Source organism: Cucurbita pepo, chromosome 7 (genome assembly GCF_057944985.1).
Source record: "Cucurbita pepo subsp. pepo isolate OVF chromosome 7, ASM5794498v1, whole genome shotgun sequence".
In the NCBI taxonomy this organism is placed as follows: Eukaryota; Viridiplantae; Streptophyta; class Magnoliopsida; order Cucurbitales; family Cucurbitaceae; genus Cucurbita; species Cucurbita pepo.
Genome location: NC_141804.1, coordinates 3,543,503 through 3,562,316, shown reverse-complemented (window position 1 = coordinate 3,562,316; position 18,814 = coordinate 3,543,503). Strand labels below are relative to the sequence as shown.

At 39.4% G+C, this 18,814-nt stretch overlaps 4 protein-coding genes across 9 annotated transcripts; 2 read left to right on the top strand and 2 right to left on the bottom strand.

The window, feature by feature from the left end:
- Positions 1–576: 576 nt before the first annotated feature.
- Positions 577–4,556, top strand: LOC111798849 (mitochondrial carrier protein CoAc1). Of its 2 annotated transcripts, none has more exons than XM_023682198.2 (8): positions 577–820; positions 1,133–1,587; positions 2,187–2,272; positions 2,356–2,563; positions 2,772–2,904; positions 3,037–3,221; positions 3,934–4,062; positions 4,136–4,556. In XM_023682198.2, the coding sequence occupies exons 2-8, from the start codon at positions 1,396–1,398 to the stop codon at positions 4,238–4,240; spliced, it is 1,038 nt and encodes a 345-aa protein (XP_023537966.2). In that variant the 5' UTR covers positions 577–820; positions 1,133–1,395; the 3' UTR covers positions 4,241–4,556. The 2 variants fall into 2 exon arrangements, with proteins under 2 accessions (XP_023537966.2, XP_023537965.2); XM_023682197.2 differs by having other exon boundaries at positions 1,080–1,587.
- A 675-nt stretch (positions 4,557–5,231) lies between these two features.
- On the bottom strand, positions 5,232–12,157 carry LOC111798410 (heat shock factor protein HSF30-like). Of its 4 annotated transcripts, none has more exons than XM_023681533.2 (5): positions 11,738–12,157; positions 10,589–11,428; positions 10,430–10,491; positions 7,650–10,107; positions 5,232–6,628 (listed from the first exon to the last, which is right to left on the bottom strand). In XM_023681533.2, exons 1-2 carry the CDS (start codon positions 12,038–12,040, stop codon positions 10,661–10,663), a joined length of 1,071 nt encoding a protein of 356 aa, XP_023537301.2. In that variant the 5' UTR covers positions 12,041–12,157; the 3' UTR covers positions 5,232–6,628; positions 7,650–10,107; positions 10,430–10,491; positions 10,589–10,660. The 4 variants fall into 4 exon arrangements, with proteins under 4 accessions (XP_023537301.2, XP_023537302.2, XP_023537299.2 ...); XM_023681534.2 differs by having other exon boundaries at positions 7,650–10,104; XM_023681531.2 differs by having other exon boundaries at positions 10,430–11,428.
- On the top strand, positions 5,869–10,118 carry EDA39 (calmodulin-binding family protein). Of its 2 annotated transcripts, XM_023681528.2 has the most exons (8): positions 5,869–6,215; positions 6,293–6,407; positions 6,483–6,548; positions 7,285–7,373; positions 7,453–7,540; positions 7,632–7,862; positions 7,942–8,043; positions 9,497–10,118. In XM_023681528.2, the coding sequence occupies exons 1-8, from the start codon at positions 5,869–5,871 to the stop codon at positions 9,926–9,928; spliced, it is 1,470 nt and encodes a 489-aa protein (XP_023537296.2). In that variant the 3' UTR covers positions 9,929–10,118. The 2 variants fall into 2 exon arrangements, with proteins under 2 accessions (XP_023537296.2, XP_086981264.1); XM_087125138.1 differs by lacking the exons at positions 7,285–7,373; positions 7,453–7,540.
- Positions 12,158–13,838: 1,681 nt separating the features above from the next.
- LOC111798128 (ADP/ATP translocase At5g56450) lies at positions 13,839–17,861 on the bottom strand. The gene is made up of 2 exons (XM_023681106.2): positions 17,201–17,861; positions 13,839–14,838 (listed from the first exon to the last, which is right to left on the bottom strand). The coding sequence occupies exons 1-2, from the start codon at positions 17,546–17,548 to the stop codon at positions 14,209–14,211; spliced, it is 978 nt and encodes a 325-aa protein (XP_023536874.1). The 5' UTR covers positions 17,549–17,861; the 3' UTR covers positions 13,839–14,208.
- Between the last annotated feature and the right edge of the window lie 953 nt (positions 17,862–18,814).

Genomic DNA, 18,814 nt, shown 5'->3' with positions numbered 1-18,814 from the left:
CAATTCAACCCAATCTAGATTAGATTGTCGGGTTGTTTTTTTTAATTATTTAAAAAAATCATATTTATCTATAATACTTGTTATATTAATAAATAAAATCTCCCTCGTTTATCAATAAAAATTTAATTTATTCAATTTTATCTAATAATTATTTTTTCTTAAAACTTTATAATACAAAATTAGATGCAATTTAAATAATTATCTTCTAATAAATTATAATTAAATACCAAAATGTGAAAGTTCACCATAATTACTTTTTTCTAATTTCAAATGGAATTTTAATAAACACTATTTTAAATAATTAAAATTAAAAAAAATATATATATTATTTTAAAAATACTTTTTTTTTCTTTTAATTTTTAAAAAGGATTTTAATAAAAACAATATTTATTCTATAAAGCCGGCCACATACATGAACCATAATCAGCTCCGTTTGATTCGGTCAACGGTGAACTGGAAGCCACGTGGAGGATTCTTATTGGTGAATCTACCGAAAGGCTGATTGTACCTGATTCTCCAACGCATCACGTTTCCGAAATGGGAGATGAAAGACATAAAGAAAAAAACACATTTTAAAAATCCCATTAGAAGCGCCTTGAAAGAACAAACCAATCCAGATTTCAGAGGAGCGGAGAGGAGAGGAGAGGAGAGGGAGGCCCACGACGGAGTAGACGGGGGATCCGGCGGTTCCGCGAGGAAAGATTCCTTTTCCGTTGCGGTTGTCGAGAACGGTTTCGTTTTATGTCTTTTTCACTAAGCTTTCGACAACAAACTGCGATTTCTACTGCCTCTCTCCCGTCTCCACTCCGTTAAATCACGAGTATGTTTTTTTCTTTTCTTAATCTTTTGTTTGATTCTCTATTTTCGATGAATTTCCTTGTTTAGATAGGTTCTTTGGGGATTAGGTATTTTGTAGTTTTCGATTTGGAACTCTCTCTTGGAATTGGGGTTTTGATTTCATCGAAATCTGAATTGGTGGTTGAAGCGGATACTTGTTTTGATGGGATTTGTTGTGTTTGAGTTGTTATTTAATATTACGGTGATCAAATTCTGATGGGGGATCGGTATCTCTTTGATAGATTGATGGGGGCATTGTTATAATTGAAGGGTTTGGAATATATTTCGTCTGCAGGCTGAGCCTCATTGTTCCTGTGGATGTATCTTGTCGTCATTCAAGAAGAAGATCGGCTTGTGAATTTGCCCAAATCCTTTCTGGGTATTCTCAGGCCGCCTTGTCTGTCTGTTAAGAGAAAGATCTTCTCACATTGTGTTCAGAGAGATAGATGGGATAAAGAATTCTTCAAGCTGCAGAGTGGATAATATCGATTTCGTGTGAGATTGGTTTCAAAGTTGTTTTTGTTTGAGCAGTTGGTAAGGTTTTTTTGATTATCCAAGATGAATTCGTCTCAAGGGTCTACCTTGTCAGCAAATGTTGCGGGGTTTGTAGATGGTTCGTCTGCGAAAAGAGAAGTCTCGTTCATTGATGGTCTACCTGTTTATGTTAAAGAGCTGATAGCTGGTGGTGCTGCCGGTGGCTTTGCTAAGACTTCTGTTGCACCCTTGGAACGAATTAAGATACTCTTGCAGGTGACTTTCTAGGTGGTTTCTTTAGAGACTAACTTTATTTAACTTTGTTATTGTTAATTTTGTTTACCTATATGCATGAAATCCTTACAAGACTGTAGGATTAAATGTTGATAGCAATCGGGATTGGTTTAGAGAATGAGGAACCGCCGTTTCATTATGTTCGCGGTTTCCTTCCAATCCCAAGAGGGTTTTGTCATTCTCAAGGCCAGGCCAATTCAGACATTAAGGATCTTAAGATATTGAGTTTTCAATTTGAGTCTTAAACCATGGACTTGGAGGGTATCTGTAACGTTCCAAGTCCACCGCTAGTAGATATTGTCCTCTTTGGGCTTTCTTTTTTGGGCTTCCCCTCAACGTTTCGCTACAGTATCTCCCAATGTACTAAGCCTTTACCACTAGACCGTCCTTGGAGCTGTCTCATATTTGTTGGTGCAAGAAGTATAATCACTTTTTTTAAGTCAATGAGCTTATTCATTTGGGAGAATAAGAGAAGTAGGTGGCTTACGATGGAAACATATAAACTACAACATCAATATCAGTACAATTGTTCTATATTCACTGAACATTTAATCTGAACTCTGTATTATGAACATTGACAGACGAGAACCGAAGGATTCCAATCTCTTGGAGTCTTTCAATCTTTGAGGAAGGTGCTGAAGCATGAAGGTGTACGTGGATTTTATAAGTAAGTTTAGAATTTTGTATAGAACTTTTCTTTGTCTAAACTACTGTCCTCTGAATATAAGTTTTCTACTTTTTATGCTTTAGGGGAAATGGCGCTAGCGTTGTTCGGATTATTCCTTATGCAGCTCTTCATTTCATGGCGTATGAGCAATATCGGTGTTGGATTTTGAATAACTATCCTGGCTTAGGAACTGGGGCTCATATCGATCTTCTAGCTGGTTCGGTAGCTGGGGGAACAGCTGTTTTGTGCACGTATCCCTTAGACTTGGCACGGACAAAACTCGCTTATCAGGTATATATTATAAAGCTATTTCATTATGTACATTAACTTCAAAAGTATATTTTTTAATCTGCGATCATTTTACAGACTGATATTCTTCCTCGTGTCCCATTTTTTACCTTGTACATATTCAAGATATGAACAATTTCGTGTTCAACTGTTTCATTCTGTTTTAAGTGCTTGGAAGTTCATCTAACCGTTTCGTTACCTTGGGATATAGATTAGTGACACAAGAATGGTGAAGAGCGGTGGTTTTAGAAGTTATCATACTCAACCTATGTACAATGGCATCAGGGATGTTCTAATGCGTGTTTATAGCAGTGGTGGAGTACGTGCACTATATCGTGGTGTAGGTGTGTCTTGATTGTCTTCTCTTTTTGTCATTGTTTTTAGTTGATCTTTACATGGTTTTTTGTATCCTGAACCAAGTTAACTTGTTTATTTTATATGGACACTGATTAAACATGTTTTTCATGTTTGAATAGGTCCAACACTGACTGGAATCCTTCCATATGCTGGCTTGAAGTTTTACGTTTATGAAGAACTTAAAAGTCACGTTCCTGAGGAGCACCAGAAATCTATTGTAATGCGGCTTTCCTGTGGAGCTCTGGCTGGTTTGTTGGGGCAGACGGTCACTTATCCACTGGATGTTGTTAGAAGACAAATGCAGGTATTGTTCTTCATCATTTTCTAACACTCTTGTTTGGGTTTTAATCTCATTGTTGCTGAAACCAAATTCCTTGAAAACCGAACTGAACCGATCCAGACCGACAGAACCAACTAAAACATATGAACTGCCAGTCTATCCAAACTGTAATCGATTAGTTCTTGATTTTATACCATTGAAAACCAAACAGACCAATAAATATGGTTCAAAACATGGATCGGTCCGCATTTGGCGACACTGGGTTTTCTCTTTAAGTCGAATTGCTTGACGAAACCTGGGAGGCAGACCATTTTGCTTTTGATTTTGGGGAAATCCAGCTGCTGCCGGGGGCAAAAACATTGACCCGCGAACCTGCCCAAAAAGTGGGGTGAAGACCTACACTATTGACTACTTTTCAAGCCGAATCAGACTGAATATCTGCTGAATACGACAGATTGTGGGAAGTGATTCTTTTGGTTGGAATTGCATCCTCTATTACAAGAAGAGATGAACAGTAAAGGGTAAAATTAGTTTGACAAGCATGTATTGTGAAGGATTTTTGCATAAAAATCTCTACCCTTAATTGTTGAACTCGTAAATATAATGAAATGAATGGGGCGTTCGTGATCTTCCCTAGAGCTCTCCAATTCCCACATCCACAGTTATAATGTTAGTTCGAACTATGAACGAACGGTTCCTTCTTCGTCGGTTTAACCCATTGATTTGTTATGTGCAGGTTGGAGATATGCCATCTTCGCTAAATGGTGAAGTCAGATATGGGAACTCGAGAGAAAGGCTTAGGATAATCGTTCGTAACCAAGGATGGAAGCAGTTGTTTGCAGGACTCAGCATTAATTATATTAAGGTAACAGTTGAGATTGAAACGGTTGAAGTGTGTTGTTCATGCTAAGTTCTCTTCCATTTTGTCAATTATGCAGATTGTTCCTTCTGTGGCCATTGGGTTTGCTGCATACGATAGCTTGAAGCTATGGCTCCGAATCCCACCCCGCCAGAAGACACAGTCGATATCGTCTGCTGCATAAACCTACCACGCTCCGACGCGACGCTCTCTCTAAAATGCCTTGTAGTAACTGGGTCTCGTTGATTATGAACTGCTACTCAATCTTACATCTTTATGAAGTATCTGTTTGTGATCTAACACTGGTTTGAATCTATAACAACACATGCTTCCTAATTCTCTCAATGTGCCCTGAACTAGAGAAGTTTTTTTTTTTTTTTTTTTGGGAACTCTACTTACCAATGTAATGTATCTAAGAGTGATGACTCCGACTATGATCGTTACATGTATGATACTAAATATAGTTGGAATAATCACATTAATAGTTGCATTCACAGTTATCTTTGAACTCAAATTTGTATTGATAATTACTTTTTAAGTGGTAGTCACAATTACCGTGATAGTTACAAGAACTAACATAGTATTTTCTATAATCAAACGAAATTCTATTAATAATAAATATATACCTGATATATTTTAAAAGATTTTCAGTCAATTTCTTTTTTTGTTGTGATGTCATATATTGGAGGAGAACAAAATACCCTTTATAACGATGTGAAAACCTTCCCCTAGTTGCTTTTAAAGCCTTGAGGAGAAGCTTGAAAAGAGAAGCACGATGTGAAAACCTTCCCTTGAGGGGAAGCCTGAAAAGAGAAGCCCAAAAGGACAATATTTGCTATCGGCTTAGGCGTCTCCTTCCCCTAGTTGCTTTTAAAGCCTTGAGGAGAAGCTTGAAAAGAGAAGCACCCTTCCCCTAGTTGCTTTTAAAGCTTTGAGGAGAAGCTTGAAAAGAGAAGCACGATGTGAAAACGAAACCTGAAAAAAGAAGCCGAAAAGGACAATATTTGCTATCAGAGTGTCTCCCATGTTTCTTGAAAAATGTTATTTTAAACTAATCTATTTTAAGTATATTTTATTTCTAAGCCTATCACCAAATAGATTAAAAAACCCAAGAAATAATTTTATTTTTATTTGAATTCATAATTTTCCATTTACAGGACACAAAACACAAAATATTTAATAAAATTTCCATCCAATTAGACATAAGAGATTGAAACATAGCATAATTTTTTTAAAACAAAAAAACAAATTCAATAATGGCAGCCAGTGATTAACATACATATTCTGGGTAGGTGAGTCCACAAGAAAATGATTTTATGGACTCTCAACTGCCTTCTGAAGCAGGCAGCTTAGAATTTAAAACTGACCTTCATCTTCAACAATGGCTGGCAGCTGCAGCTCTAGCAGACGCCGCCATGCACTGCAAACCTTCCATATCTGGCTTTCCTGTCGGATATTATTATTAAATCAACAACTTGGGATAATTTACCTTTTTTCTAAACCAACGTCCTGTAAATTAGATCAATGCAAGACTTTTTGATCCCCAGTTTGATGACAGCGACTACTGACCCAGAAAACGTCAGCGCCATTAAAGAACACCCTCAAGGTTTCCATTAAATACATCAAGAGAAGGCTTCCTTCCTTCATCTTCCATTGGAGCTCAACACAGAACATCGAAACCCTTTTGAGGATTTCAGGTCAGAAACTCATTCTTTTGGGGAATTTTAAGGTTAAAATCCATCTGGGTTTTTTGTTTCCTGTTTTAACCAGCAAAATCAAACCCTTTTGCCTCCATATTTGCAGGGTGGAGAGATGAATGTCAAGGAATCTAGCTTGAAGGATGAAGAAGGAAGTGGTAGCAGAATCAGAGCAGAAAAACCACCAACATTACAGAATCTGCAACTAAAACAAGTTCCTAATTCCTTCAACAATATGGTCGTTGACCAGAGGAGTTTCCCTTCATCTGGGAGAAAAATTCGACAGCCAGAGAATCAGAGAAAACCCAGAATTTCACTTCCCAAGCCGGTCGTTATATCTTCTTCCATTACTAAGCCAGTCAGTGAGCTGGATTCTGCAGCAACTAAGCTACAAAAGGTCTATAAGAGTTACAGAACCAGAAGGAACCTGGCAGATTGTGCAGTAGTGGTTGAGGAGCTATGGTGTGTGAAACAATTCTATTTCTCTTTTCAGTTTTTGGCTTACAGAAATGTTTCTCACTGTTCATTAAACTTTGAAGGTGGAAAGCTTTGGACTTTGCAGCTCTCAAGGTAAGCTCTGTGTCATTTTTCGATGTCGAAAAGACACAAACTGCTACATCGCGCTGGTCCCGGGCGAGGACACGAGCTGCAAAGGTAGATTTTTGGTATGATTGTGGCCTTTGTTTCTTGGTGGGAATTAGGGCATTGATGATGTTCTATCTTGTCTAGGTCGGGAAAGGTTTATCCAAGGATGAGAATGCTCAAAAACTAGCTCTACAACACTGGCTTGAAGCAGTAAGTTCATGTGATTCCGAGTTTTTTTTTGTTGAATCTTCCACGTTGTCATCTGAGGCTGAGAGTGGTATTTGAGTTATCTGCAAGAGAAACCATCTTTTTAGATACCAATCATTCTAGATAAATCATGGATCTCCACATATTGTCCAGCATAATCTCTCGTGGTTTTGCTTTGGGCTTTCCTAAAATACCTCGTACCAATGGAGATGTATTCCTTATTTATAAACTCAAAATTAGTCCAGGTGGGACTACCTCCCAACAATCCTCCCTTCGAACAAAGTACACCATAGAGCCTCCCTTGAGGACTATGTAGCCCTCGAACAGTCTCCACTTAATCGAGGTTCGACTCTTTTCTTTGGAGCCCTCGAACAAAGTACACCCTTTGTTCGACACATGAGTCACTTTTGACTACACTTTCGAGGCTAGTAATTTCTTTGTTCAACACTTGAGGATTCTATGGAGATGTATTCCTTATTCTATGGAGAAGTCTCATACCCATGGAGATGTATTCCTTATTTATAACCCACGATCATTCCCTGAATTAGCTAACGTGGGACTCCCTCCCAATCCTCAACAGTTTTTTCAAGATATAAATTCAATGCTCAGTAACAAAACTTCATACCATCACCAAACGTCTCAAACTCAACACGGTCATTGACTCGACAAAGTTCATGATTGAAACTTAAAGAGCTTAGATAGCAGCATGTTGACATAGCTCTATTGAACTTATGAGCAGATTGATCCCCGGCACCGCTATGGACACAACTTGCATTTTTACTACGATGTTTGGTTTGACAGCAAGAGCACACAACCTTTCTTTTACTGGTAATTTGCCTATCAACTACAGGCATCATTACATGACTAAATCCTCCTCATTCTAATCCTTAGATGTGTCTTTTAAAAGGTTAGATATTGGTGATGGGAAAAAGGTAAATCTTGAGAAGTGCCGTAGATCAGTTCTATACAAGCAATGCATACAGTATCTTGGACCAGTAAGTCCCACCCTCACTGGCCTGATAATGTAGCAGTTTCCATTCCATTGCAAGCATTAAGCAAGTATTTTTCTGTTAATTTATGTTGCAGAAAGAGAGGGAGGAGTACCTGGTGGTTGTGGAGGATGGAAAGCTTATTTACAAGCAAAGCAGAGTGCCCATCAACACAGTTGAAGATTCCAAGTTGATTTTTGTACTCAGTACCACTAGAGATTTGTATGTGGGGCTGAAGAAGAAAGGCCGTTTCCAGCACTCCAGCTTCCTGTCTGGAGGGGCTATAACAGCGGCCGGGCGATTGGTCGCCGTCGAGGGGGTTCTCAAGGTGTGTACTGCAATGCTTGAATATTGTTCTGGATTATCTCATTTTCAATGGGTGATGTCTCTATTTGAATCTTCTTTAGGCTATATGGCCATACAGTGGACATTATCTTCCAACAGAGAACAATTTCAAAGAGTTCATCAGTTTCCTTGAAGAACACTCGGTAGACTTGACCAACGTTAAGGTACATAGCCACTTGCTGTATCTGCTTCTTCTTCAGCCTTGCATATTACTTAAAACTATTTTCCTTAGGGAATCATCGGGGTTTATGAGTAAAGAATACATCTCCATAGGAATGAGACTTATTGGAGAAGTCCATGAGAGTTTATGCTCAAAATGGATATCATACCATTATGAAGAGTGGTAGTTTCTAACACGGTATTAGAGTTCTGCCCTAAAATTAGACATGTCAATAGAATCCCCGAATGTCGAACAGAGAAGTTGAAGTGATTCAAGTGTCAAATAAGGGTGTATTTTGTTCGATGATTCTAGGGGAGTCGAGCCTCAATTAGAGAGAGGTTGTTTCAGGGTTCCATAGGCCTCAGGGAAGGCTTCACTGTGTTACTTTGTTCGAGGAGAGAATTGTTGTAGGGTAAAGCATCGATTTTCTCCCTCAAAATAGGGTAAAGCATCGATTTTCTCCCTAAAAATAGGGAGAAAGAAGGAAGAAGACTCAGACATGATTCATTCCCCGGGGAACCGATATTCCCGATGAGGTAAAACACTCTCTTTTCTTTCACTCTTGAACAAGGTCAAGCTAGTAGAAGAAGAAGAAAGATATTCCTTTACAATTCTCAATCATAAATATGAGAAAGACAAGATTCATTCTCTGGGGAACCTATGTGCCCTTGCCTTATTTCAGGGGTTAGCTGCTTTGAAAGCCGAAACCAAGAATTCGGGAACAAGATTCTTTCTCCTACACCTTCTTGAACTCAAAGACTCGGTAAACTAATTCATTGACTTGACTCTCTTTGCATTCTCAATCACTACTGAACCTTTTCCTTATTTCACGAGATAGGTAAATAGGTTCATCTTCTGTCCTTTACTTTCCGGTCTTGCAATTCCATTGCCTCTGCCTTCTTTCACTCTTGAACTCGGTATGTTTGCATCTGCTTCTGTCCTTTACTTTATGGTCTTGCATCTTCGCTCCATTTCTTTCAAACATGAGTTCTAGACAAGGTATCAAATCTATTTTCTTTTTCTTTGTGATTTTGTTTGAATAACGAAAGAGAAATAGACTCGACTTCGCCTTATCGTAATAGGGCCGAGAAGTATGACCCTTCGATTAGAACGCCCCATATCTCGTGACACCCGGAGCGTGGCATTTCCTTTTAGTTGGTCCGTCTAACTTCTTCTAACCCCAAAATGCATTCTTTATCAATCAAGTCCCATTCAAATCTTTGAGTGCATTGCCGGTGAAGAAGAGAAGGGCTTTGTATAGACACCCTTGATCAATCAATCCTATCGAAGAATCAATTCGACTTAGTCCAACATCGAATAATTTTAATTTAGGGAATGATCATGGGTTTCCAAGTAAAGAATATATAGCAAAACCACGACAGTTTATGCTTAAAGTGGACAATATCATATCATTGTAGAGAGTCGTGATTTCTAACAATTTCTTCATAATTACACAGAGGTGTTCAGTAGATGACGACAGCTACTCAGACAAAGACGTGGTCAAAGAAACATCAACAGCAACATCGTCAGAAGACATGGTTGTAGAGGATGTCGATTTGGAAATACCAGTCAAGTTGGTTAGCACACTTGAGCAGCAAGAGAACCCAGGTAGCAGAATAGAGGCACCCTTGATAGATGTACCAAAGCGCTTGCTGTGCAGATGGAGCAGTGGAGTTGGCCCCAGAATTGGATGTGTGAAGGAGTACCCAGCAGAGTTGCAAGCACGAGCACTTGAGCAAGTGAACTTGTCACCAAGACCCACACCGGGTTTTTTCGGCAGCTCTGTTCCGATACCTTCGCCTCGGCCTAGCCCGAAGATTAGGATGTCTCCCAGGCTCTCATACATGGGGATCCCGAGCCCAAGGGTGCCTGTGACAGCCACCATCTAAGGTTCAGGCTCCTGCCTCTGCAGCCCCACAACAAACACTCTTATTTGGCTGAGCATTTCATGTAAATGATAACTCATCTTTGTTCTTTCTGCCTGTAATGACTTGAAAGTACATCTTTGTTCTCTATGTAGATTTTCTTTCTTCCACTTGAGAATATAAACATGTGATTCTTCCTTCTTCTGTCAGAAAAGGGTATCAATAAGGCAATTGAATTCATAAATGATAGCTTAAACGATTGTCAAAGAATTCAAGAACATCTATGATAACTGAAGTTGGTTAATATTATTAAGTTCAATCATGGATCAAAGGCTTTTCAAGATCAAAAATAGATTCTATCAGAACCCATATTTTCTAAATTATGACAACAGGAACTATCTTCCACAAGAATTGGCAAGAACCTAAACGAATTTGAGGTAAGAAAATGGTTGAATTTTTCAGCAGACTCCTACAATTTACATGAAAAGAAATAATTGATTCTCAGTTAATCAATGGGATAGTTACTCTTAGTGGTAAAGAAATCAGCAAATGACTGAATAATCTCGCAGGTCCTTTTCTGCACATGCCTGCAAATAAAACAACGAAGGAAAAGAGTAACCATAAGCCAATGATTCTTAAAAAAAATATAAGCGAAACAAGAACAATCAATGGCTCCTTTGCGACCTCCACCATCCTCAAACCTATACCACACCAAAGAGGATCAAATCATTGATTTCACTATCTACATTGCTATATCTACGGCTTGGGCTGAAGAAACCCCATTTGATCAACGAGTTCCTCCAAGTCCTCGGTCCAATCAGGAGGTTCATCAATCAAATCCTCCACTTCCACATCGATTTCTGATTGATCACCAACCATTACGCCTTCCTCCTCTGGATTTTCAGCCATAAGATCTTCATTCCAAAGTTCATCCAATATTTCCTCATGAATTGAGTGACCAACATCCTTGATCTCACTGCTTGACTCATCTTCAAAATTGGCTGTTAACAGCGATTCCATATCAGGCTCCGGAGTTTCTAGCTGTTCTTGTTTAACAGCTGCTAGTATGGTCTCATCCTGGAGATTCTCTAGACTTGAGCTAGCAGTTAGTCTTCGCTTTCGACCGATTCCAACGCTTGTCAGTTCTCTTATCTGATTACTATGGATTAATTTCTGAATGAAGGACGGATTCTTTAGGGCTTTGCTGAGGAATGTCATGATCTGCTTCTGTTTACTTTCTGCTTTCTGTAGCCTATCCTCCATGGCCATTACTTGCTCTCTTGAACTTTGATGTTGTTGCCTCAATCTTACTAATTCCACAATTAACGAGCTTCTGTCCCTTCTCAGCCTCTCAAGTTCGCCTTCCAATCCAAATTGCCCTAATTCCACACATGTTCCTCCTTGTTGTTGAGAGCTTTGGGACGAATGCCTCCTCCTCTTAATCGTTTTTAATAGATTCCGCTGTCCTCCAAGAAATCCCTCATTCGCAAACTCCCAACGATCGGGATCGACTTTTCGAAAACCCTACATTGAAGAATTACAGCATTATCGAGATCAGGTAATCAAGATTTCAAACAATTTCATCCAAACAAAGAAGATAGAAAGAAAGACGATCCTAACGATCGGGATCGACTATTCGAAAACCCTACGTTGAAGAATTACAACATCAACGAGACCAGATCATCAAGATTTCAAACAATTTCATCCAAACAAAGACGATGATCCTAGATTGTATTTTCCACGAACGAAAAGATCAACAGTTCCAAACAAAGCAGTTTCCGAATTCGAACTCTAACAGAACCGAAATTGAAATTGATTTTACAGAGAACTTACATAAGTATTGAGCTGACGAATGAAACTAGAGAAATTAGAGTGTTTAAAGTATCGAGGAAGCAAGGTAGTGGACAATTTGAGATAGTCCCAAACGATGAAGCTATTACGAGCTTTACTCCACGAAACAATGGAGTCCGTCAAAGGATCTTCCACCATATCAAAGGTCTTCGACAGAAATGGAGGCGGTCCGACATCGTGTAGACCTTCAATCGGCCGGGGAGCAGTTCTCAAAGACGAAGGAGAAGTAGAGGAAGAAGACGCCGGTACGCCGTCCGGCTTCGCCTTCGCTTCGAGTTCATCCATTGCTTTGATCGGAAGTAGTTTAATCGGAGACCGGGAGGTTAATCAATGTGGTAATTTGAAGAAGGATGGAGTTTCCGGAGCTTAGTGTTTTGAATGTTAATGGAAGGAGGAAACTGAATATTAATGGCGTCGGCATGGAAGGTTCTAGGACTGCGGGTAGAGGATTCGTTCGAAGCTTCTTTTGCCACGTGTCCGAATCACAAATATCTCAATTCACTTGCTTCTAGAAACTTCTCGTTTGTTCCAGCGCCGAAACCATCTTGAAAGATATTTTTGCTTTTTTAATAAAATATCAAAATCCAAGATTATTGCCACGTGTTCCAATAAAAAATTTGCTCTTTTTTTTTTCTTTTCGAAAACCCTAAACCCTAAACCCGAAACCATGCTTATACTTTACTTGATTTTAGGGTCGAAACCCTACTCCAAGATTATTTCCAGTATTTTTATTGGATAGGTTGGTCGAGCTAGGATCATGACAGGTTTACAATTTTAGAGCCGAAACTCATGTCACTCATGACAGGTTCAAAGAAAACTAATGACAAACTTCTTAGTAGTCCGCACATAATACAATCATACAACATAAGGCATCATAGGCCAGTTTTATAGTTACTCGAACCTTTGACAATCGAGTTAGGTTTACGATTAAGGGTTAGTTGGTAAACACCTAATCATCCCCATGTAACCGCTAAATCACATGCATGAACAATAATCAAAAGTCTCAAGGTCAACCATAAGGTACAATTGTGGACCCCAACTGGTTAACCAAACCCGAGTTAGGTTTATGATTAAGGGTTAGTCAGTAAACCCCTAATCGTCTCCATATAACCATTAACTCACATGCATGACCAATAATCAAGAGTCTCAAGATCGACTAACTCAAAGGTACAATTGGGAACCCTTGGCGCTTGTGACAGGTTCACTAAAGGAAAGCTAACTTGAAAATTCCTTAATTATCTCCATATAGTACAAATATAAGATATCATAAGCCAGTTCTATAATTATCTGGACCACTCACAATTGAGTTAGGTTTATGATTAAGGTCACAATTGAGTTAGGTTTATGATTAAGGGCTAGTTGGCGAATCCTTAATCGTTCCTGTATAACCGCTAAAATCATATACATGTACAATAGAGACATAGTGTAGCGACCTAAATATGGATACCTAGTCATGACTTCAGTTTCGCTCAAATCGGAGCTCAACTCATGTCTTCCTTGAAAAACGTGCATCATAGTGTTTAACTTGCTCTTACATACAAAAAATCAACCATTTCCATACTCAAATCATGATAATATGGTTCCTATAACATGCTATTGATCATACTAATGACATGTTTTCAGTTCTATTCTAATTAGAGTTCAATAGATAATTTCTTGGGAAACATGAACCATAACGTTTAACATATTAAGACTCTTCTCACCACCATCGACGTCCATCCCACCGCCATCGAGTCATCTCCGACAGTTTTCATTCAGGTTAGTTGGGTTGATGACGGTGACTCGAGCAACCAGAATGATTTGGGATGGATTGTCGGGTTATCTTTGACATAAAAAAGTTGACTCAACTCACGTTAAAAAAATCTCAAAAATTAATTCAACAGCCTAACTTTGGGATTAGCCACGTTCTCACGTCATATGAACACAAGCCCTTATGACTTGGGTAGTTTGAATTAGCTCGTCCTTATGGTTTGGGTAGTTTGGATTAGCCACGTTCTCACGTCATATGAACACCCTAATCTTACCGATAATCATGAACCAAAGTAACAATAGAATATTTAATTTTGTTTTTTTAATAAAAAAATCAACAGTAAAAACTGCAACTTTACTGCTTTTTCTGTGTAAAGGAAGAAGAATAAAGAGCTCTCCCAGTGCTCGGCCTGATCTGTTCTAACATAATTGTTTTGTCAGTAAAGCATTATTCAAAGAACATACAAGAAAAAATCTCGGAGATGAAACAGGAAACCAAGTTGCTTTCCTTCTATATCAGAATCTCTTCTTGTATTACTGTTTTTCTCTTGTTGATCTTGTGTTATCCTCGTTCGTGCGATTGGCTCGAGACACAACGAGGCGAATGAATGGCTTAGGAACACTCTACACGACGATATCGAGCGTAAGCTCGTTCCCGAACTCACTCTACAAGAATTTTGCTAATTTCTAAAGACTATAACATACTACAACCCACCCCATTTCATGAATTTCTTCACCTCGTCGTACAAAACTAGGATCGCTGCAGAACCTGTACTCCTGAACATGTTCGACACAGCGCCTCGATAGAACGAGCTAACCCCCTCCAATCGATAGATCTTCTTCCAGCAGTCCAGAGTGCTGTTGTACATTGGCTTATCCAACCCGGATTGCATCATCATCCGCCTTCGAACTGTATCGAACGGATACGATAACAATCCAGCAGACGTTGTGACCACTTGAGCGACCCCCCAACGCTTCCATAGTGCCAACTCTGATTTGGACTGTTCGACCAAAATCTCTTTCATCGTGTCGAAACCGCCAAAATAAAGGCCTCGGTGCACGACCATTCCTTGTAGAGAGGCTGGAAGTCCCCTGTAAATCCCTTGAATCCCATCCTTTTTGTATATGGTACCAAGGAAATGGCAGATGCCTCGAAACTGTCGGACATCAGTTCTTCCGATATCGGCAGCGAGACGAGTGTGCGCGATATCTAAAGGGTATATCAAAACTAACGTCGAACAACCAGCAGCTGCCCCAGCAATAAAATTGGCTGATGAACCAGAAAGAAAATGACCATCTACAAATCCATTCCTTAACATTGCTTTATATAGATCCTGTGCAAGGAAACAACATTCAGAAACCATAAACCCACTTCAAGAATTCACCAGAAAAGCTGTTTGAAATACAGAACGTTCAGATACCAGCACGTGCAACAACATCGAACGAGTTCTTAAATGAAAACGAGTATAAATAACGCAGAATGCCTACCAGAAAAGCTTACAACACAAATATATAGTACACGTGCAAGAGATGTCCGTTTTACGAACAGAACGCAAGAAAACCTCGAGCACAATCTTTATGGTTTGCTCATTTTCCACACCGAGCGATTTCTTGCAACGCTTAGACTTATCAAAGGAGGTTAGAACTAAAATCTTAAGATACATCTCAGTTAAATGGCAATGAATCAACTGATAGCTTGATGTAATATAATCATCAGCACGTTGATTTCCAATCTCCTATCTATTGAGGATAGTTGGGAGAGGAGTCCTACATCGACTAATTAAAGGGTTGATCATGGGTTTATAAGTAAGGAATACATCTCCATTGAAATGAAGTCCTTTGGGGAAACCAAAAGCAAAGCTACAAGAGCTTATCCTCAAAGTGGACAATATCATACCATTGTAGAGGTTCGTAGTTCCTAACAGGGTATCAAAGTCATGCCCTTAACTTAGCCATGTCAATAGAATCCTCAAATGTCAAACAAAGAAGTTGTGAGCCTCGAAGGTAGTCAAGAGTGACTCAAGCGTCGAACGAAAGGTGTACAAGCTCCAGAGAATTTGCTCTATAGTGTAATTTGTTCAAGGACTCCATAGGCCTTAGGGGAAGCTCTATAGTGTAATTTGCTCGAGGGGAGTACCACATCGACTGGGTTAATCATGGGTTTATAAGTAAGGAATACATCTCCATTGGAATGAAGCCCTTTGGGGAAACCAAAAGCAAAGCTACAAGAGCTTATGCTCAAAGTGGACAATATCATACCATTGTGGAGGTTCGTAGTTCCTAACATAGTCTCAAAGCCATGTCTTTAACTTAGCCCTGTCAATAGACTCCTCAAATGTCAAACAAAGAAGTTGTGAGCCTCAAAGGTAGTCAAGAGTGACTCAAGTGTCGAACGAAAGGTGTACTTTGTTCAAGGGCTCCAGAGAAGGAGTCGAGCCTCAATTAAGGGGAGGCTGTTCAAGGATTCCATAGGCCTTAGGGGAGGCTCTATAGTGTACTTTGCTCGAGAGGAGTACCACATCGACTGGGTTAATCATGGGTTTATAAGTAAGGAATACATCTCCATTAGAATGAAGCCCTTTGGGGAAACCAAAAGCAAAGCTACAAGAGCTTATGCTCAAAGTGGACAATATCATACCATTGTGGAGGTTCGTAGTTCCTAACATAGTCTCAAAGCCATGTCTTTAACTTAGCCTTGTCAATAGAATCCTCAAATGTCAAACAAAGAAGTTGTGAGCCTCAAAGGTAGTCAAGAGTGCCTCAAGTGTCGAACGAAAGGTGTACTTTGTTCAAGGGCTCCAGAGAAGGAGTCGAGCCTCAATTAAGGGGAGGCTGTTCAAGGACTCCATAGGCCTTAGGGGAGGCTCTATAGTGTACTTTGCTCGAGAGGAGTACCACATCAGCTGGGTTAATCATGGGTTTATAAGTAAGGAATACATCTCCATTAGAATGAAGCCCTTTGGGGAAACCAAAAGCAAACCTACAAGAGCTTATGCTCAAAGTGGACAATATCATACCATTGTGGAGGTTCGTAGTTCCTAACATAGTATCAGAGCCATGTCTTTAACTTAGCCCTGTCAATAGAATCCTCAAATGTCAAACAAAGTTGTGAGCCTCGAAGGTAGTCAAGAGTGACTCAAGCGCTCCAGAGAAGGAGTCGAGCCTCAATTAAGGGGAGGTTGTTCAAAGACTCCATAAGCCTTAGGGGAGGCTCTATAGTGTACTTCGCTCGAGAGGAGTAACACATCGGCTGGGTTAATCATGGGTTTATAAGTAAGGAATACATCTCCATTGGTATAAGGCCTTTTGGGTAAACCAAAAGCAAAATCATGAGAGCTTATACTCAAAGCGGATAGCATCATACCATTGTGGAGGTTCGTGGTTCCGAACACTATCATCAACAGGCATAACAACTAGACTTTGACAATGCATTAACATTTGTAGCTTCTGGCTGTTCTCAGAGCCTATCTGTTCTACAACTTCTAGTTTCTACTGATTCATCATATTCCAGTTCAGCCATGAAAACGAAAACATTAAATGCATCATAATTCTTAAAACTCTATCAAGAACAAGAACACAAGAAAAAGTAAACCAATCAATTCCCCTTCACATTCAGCATAGATTCAGGAAGAACAAGTTGTGTAAGTATGAACTAATATCAAACAAATCAGAAAACAAGAACAAATTTGGAGATACCTTGAGAGAAAAATTTAGGGCAACTGAAGGGTAATAACGAAGAACACTACTTCCATTGCCTCTCCACAAAGAAAGAATACCTTCTTCCCTAACGGTGCGAAGAATACAATCGAACATACCCTTGAATCTCCTTCGCCCAGCCCCAACAATGGCCAGATTGCTCTCTTGAGTCTGTAATAGAAGCTTGGTCCTCTCAATTGGGGCAACGATTGTGTGCACTACTCCGCCCATGACTGCCCCAGCCAACAAATCGCGATGGAAATTCGTCAGCCAATTGTACGCCGGCGGTGAAATCGGAAGCGATCTTGAATCCCTCGTTTCAAGATCATCGTCATCCTCTACACGCATTCCTCAAAACCCCTCTTCCTCGATCGATTACACGATGAACCAGAAATCAAAGATTACCGAATTTATGGATTCTTCCAACAAGAGGAATGAAAGAAAAAAAATAAGAACAAATAATTTATTCTCAAATCATCTCGGATTTCAAACGAGGGTATTTGAAATGGGTGCCGAAGATTGAACTTGATGGAATGGTCAGAGAAACCGACGGCTCTGATTGGTTCTGGATTTTGATCCTTCTTATCTAATCTACGTAATTCCATCTCACGAACCCATTGATTTTGTTTTGGAAAATAAAGGATGAACTCATCAATTTCGATTAAATTTGAAGGCTTCATGTCGTAGCGTGTTTGTTTCATAAATGGATAACGAGGCTGAGTGGATTTCTTGGTTGACCTAATCACTAATGTACTTAGTTAAAAGAAATACGTATTATTATTGTCCAATCAAATAAACTAACTCGTCATATAATAAAGATGTAACAACCCAAAAATAATAATAATAATAATTAAAAAAAATGGTAACCCCATCCCTCCATAAATCTGCCAATAGATCAGTAATTCTTTATCCTTGTTTGATCAGTAATTCTTTATCCTGTAAAAACAACAGCAGATTTACCGTGCGCGTAGGGTCGTCCCCCACTCCTGTCGCGAGGCCCTTTGGGCATGCCTCCTACGCGGGGAGACCCGCACGTACGGGAACGCCTCGCAAGCCAGGCTGATAGAGATGAGGCCTGTAAGCCCATACCTGTATAGAGTAGATCGTTCAACACCTGCGTCACATGCCATTACCAATCGCGGGTAACCCCTGGGCCAGCTGCTCCTGGGATTTCGGTCGTTTTACTCTCTTTTAAACAGTATTCCTTCTTTCCTATAAAAACAAAACAAAAGGTTTAACAGCAGATTTATCCCTATCAGAATTCTTTCTTTCCTAAAAAAACAAAACAAAAGGTTCAAGCATATTTAGTTTCAAGCTAGGAGGAGATATTTGAAGAGGGGTATGTTACATCTTCCTTTGTTTTATTAAATGATATTAATTTGGTTAAATTAGTGACACTAGCCTAAGCTAATAAGGTAAGTGGTCTTACTATTGACATGATTATATTTGATGTTGACACGTGTCCCGTGGTTCTACACGTGTCATATATATTGATATGTGTGAATTGTTTATGGATCGATATGCTTATGATATGATATGTATATGTTACAATATGTGAATTGTACGATAACACTTACGGTACAATGTGTTCAATGATATGTTTGAGATAGGATA

Coding starts and splice junctions, on each gene's coding strand:
- LOC111798849 (XM_023682198.2), top strand. CDS start 1,396: ATGAATTCGTCTCAAGGGTCTACCTTGTCAGCAAATGTTGCGGGGTTT. Junction 1,588..2,186: donor GAATTAAGATACTCTTGCAG/GTGACTTTCTAG, acceptor GAACATTGACAG/ACGAGAACCGAAGGATTCCA. Junction 2,564..2,771: donor GGACAAAACTCGCTTATCAG/GTATATATTATA, acceptor CTTGGGATATAG/ATTAGTGACACAAGAATGGT.
- EDA39 (XM_023681528.2), top strand. CDS start 5,869: ATGAATGTCAAGGAATCTAGCTTGAAGGATGAAGAAGGAAGTGGTAGC. Junction 6,549..7,284: donor TACAACACTGGCTTGAAGCA/GTAAGTTCATGT, acceptor ACTTATGAGCAG/ATTGATCCCCGGCACCGCTA. Junction 7,374..7,452: donor ACACAACCTTTCTTTTACTG/GTAATTTGCCTA, acceptor GTCTTTTAAAAG/GTTAGATATTGGTGATGGGA.
- LOC111798410 (XM_023681531.2), bottom strand. CDS start 12,040: ATGGATGAACTCGAAGCGAAGGCGAAGCCGGACGGCGTACCGGCGTCT. Junction 11,429..11,737: donor TTCGTCAGCTCAATACTTAT/GTAAGTTCTCTG, acceptor TCTTCAATGTAG/GGTTTTCGAAAAGTCGATCC.
- LOC111798128 (XM_023681106.2), bottom strand. CDS start 17,548: ATGCGTGTAGAGGATGACGATGATCTTGAAACGAGGGATTCAAGATCG. Junction 14,839..17,200: donor CCCTAAATTTTTCTCTCAAG/GTATCTCCAAAT, acceptor TTCCTTGCACAG/GATCTATATAAAGCAATGTT.